This window comes from Mesitornis unicolor, unplaced genomic scaffold, assembly GCF_000695765.1.
Source record: "Mesitornis unicolor isolate BGI_N332 unplaced genomic scaffold, ASM69576v1 scaffold11571, whole genome shotgun sequence".
In the NCBI taxonomy this organism is placed as follows: Eukaryota; Metazoa; Chordata; class Aves; order Mesitornithiformes; family Mesitornithidae; genus Mesitornis; species Mesitornis unicolor.
The window spans coordinates 61,393-63,347 of record NW_010161760.1 but is presented as its reverse complement, the minus strand read 5'-3'; the positions used below and the strand labels follow the sequence as shown (position 1 = coordinate 63,347).

General features: G+C 41.2%; 1 protein-coding gene across 1 annotated transcript in view; it reads left to right on the top strand.

Moving 5' to 3' along the window:
- Positions 1 to 1,955, top strand: part of ZNF365 (zinc finger protein 365) — a gene marked incomplete at its 5' end in the record, with an annotated part of 16,491 nt that overhangs the window by 10,146 nt on the left and 4,390 nt on the right. The window contains one exon of the mRNA XM_010193439.1: positions 1,681 to 1,718. Within this exon, the coding sequence (XP_010191741.1) occupies positions 1,681 to 1,718 (38 nt within the window). The remainder of the gene's footprint in view (positions 1 to 1,680; positions 1,719 to 1,955) is intronic.

The window sequence follows — 1,955 nt, the reverse complement described above, 5'->3', positions numbered from 1 at the left end:
TACAATGCATTACATTTCTATGGCAAGTTTTAGCCACATGACTTCCAAAGAACATTTCAGTTTAAATAAATACCCCATACTGCCTAAGTAGCTGCTCATCCTGAGTGGTGGGAGGAAAGGCATTTGATCATGCCCAGCACTGAGCAGGTATGCAGTGGTGGAAAGCAAAGAATCACAGAGTGCTTTGGGTTGGAAGGGCCCTTTAGAGGTCACCTAGTCCAACCCCCATACAACGAGCAGGGACATCCTCAGCTAGATCAGGTTGCTCAGAGCCCCGTCCAACCCATCCTTGAATGTTTCCAGGGATGGGGCCTCTAGGTTCCCATAGCCACTTGGAGGAGAAAGAGCTTTAGGCAAGGCCTGAATTAATGTAGCTGTGCTGAAATCTAGCGCAGAATATCTCAAGCACTATCTGTAAGAACACTGAGGGGGACTATCAAGATGGGCCTCAGTATTAAATTATCTCCCCTGCTCTTGATGTGTTTACCGGGATCCCTGGCTCAGCAGTGTCCCCTGGGAAAGGCACTAATTTTTGAGGCAGCTGCCCAGCTTTCTGAGTGACTTCAGCATTCTTTTAAGGTCATCCATCCAAATATTGACCAGCCTGACCTTCAGGAGGTAATTACAGAAAAGCACACCATGAGATGGCTTCAGACTCCATCCAAGACAGATGACAAGCAAAGTTAGGCTGGGCAAAAATCCATCTGCAAAGCGTGGACAATCCCAGGGACAGAGGGAACATTTACGAGAACATAATTATTTTCAGATGCCAGATCTGACTTGCTTGGCTCAGTGACTTCATTAAATGGTATTCAAAAGCTCAGTCTGGTAGCACTGATGAGAGATCAGTACAAAGAACTGATTTAGTACCCAGACCAATTCAGGCTGAGCTGGCATTAAACACCTCCTTTCCTGAACCCCCCCTAAAAGAGGGACTAGACAAAAGTGTGTCCACACTGTGAACCAAACTGTTGTAAAAAATGAAGTTATGCAAAGTTGTGCTGGCACTGGGGCTATGCTGTCCCTAGCTGGTCTCAGGATTTGTTTCCTGCTCCAGCAGGGGGACTGGACTGGATGATCTTTTGAGGTCCCTTCCAATCCCTAACGTTCTGTGATTCTGTGATTTGTGGTGGGAAGGGAGAGAAACGCTTGGGTTCTCACCCTCCACCCTTCAGTGCTGCTGTAGGGCAGAGCCAAGGGCTCGTAGCTGGAGTTTCCTAGCCACTTGTGTAAGGGAAGTGTATCACTGCAAGATGAAAACCTCTGAGAGAAAGTTAATTTAATACAGCTTATTCAGGCACTGTCCCTTATTAATTATCTTGAACACAATAATTACTTCTTATTGTATCTATACTGTTTAATCTAATGTGAAAGATCTCTGTTCAGCCCACGCTTCTTTAGCAATTGACTTTGATTATAGTTACAATAAAAGTAATGGGGAAATCCAACCACTGAAAACTCGCATGTTATGAGTTTTAAAAACAGATGTAATAAGTTGGAGGAGTAATAATCTGTACAAGGTGCTTTTTTCTGTTTCTTTCATGAATATTCTTCTAGTTTTAAAAGCAGGTAAGAATGGAAATATCATTTTGAAGACTGTGTATATTTTATTCCTGTTCTTTAATTACCTGATAAAGTAATAGTAATATTAATAACCTGTTTCTAATTTCTTTTTTGCAGTTTACGGACATTTCATTAAACAAGAAACCCAGATGCTTGTATGTATAACTTCTTAATTTTCTCTTACTTAAATGTGCTAACTTGACATGCTTACATTTCTGCTTTGGCATTTCACCATATCCAAAAGCCTGAATTAGGTTGGGTTTGGATCAGGTTCTGTACCTGAGTATGTTCTATATTTATGTCATGTAACAAAGGAAAAACAGATCTCTGCTAAGTCAAAGCTGAAATCAGATATTTTTAAAAGAAAAAAAAAAAGATAATAATTTCTGTTA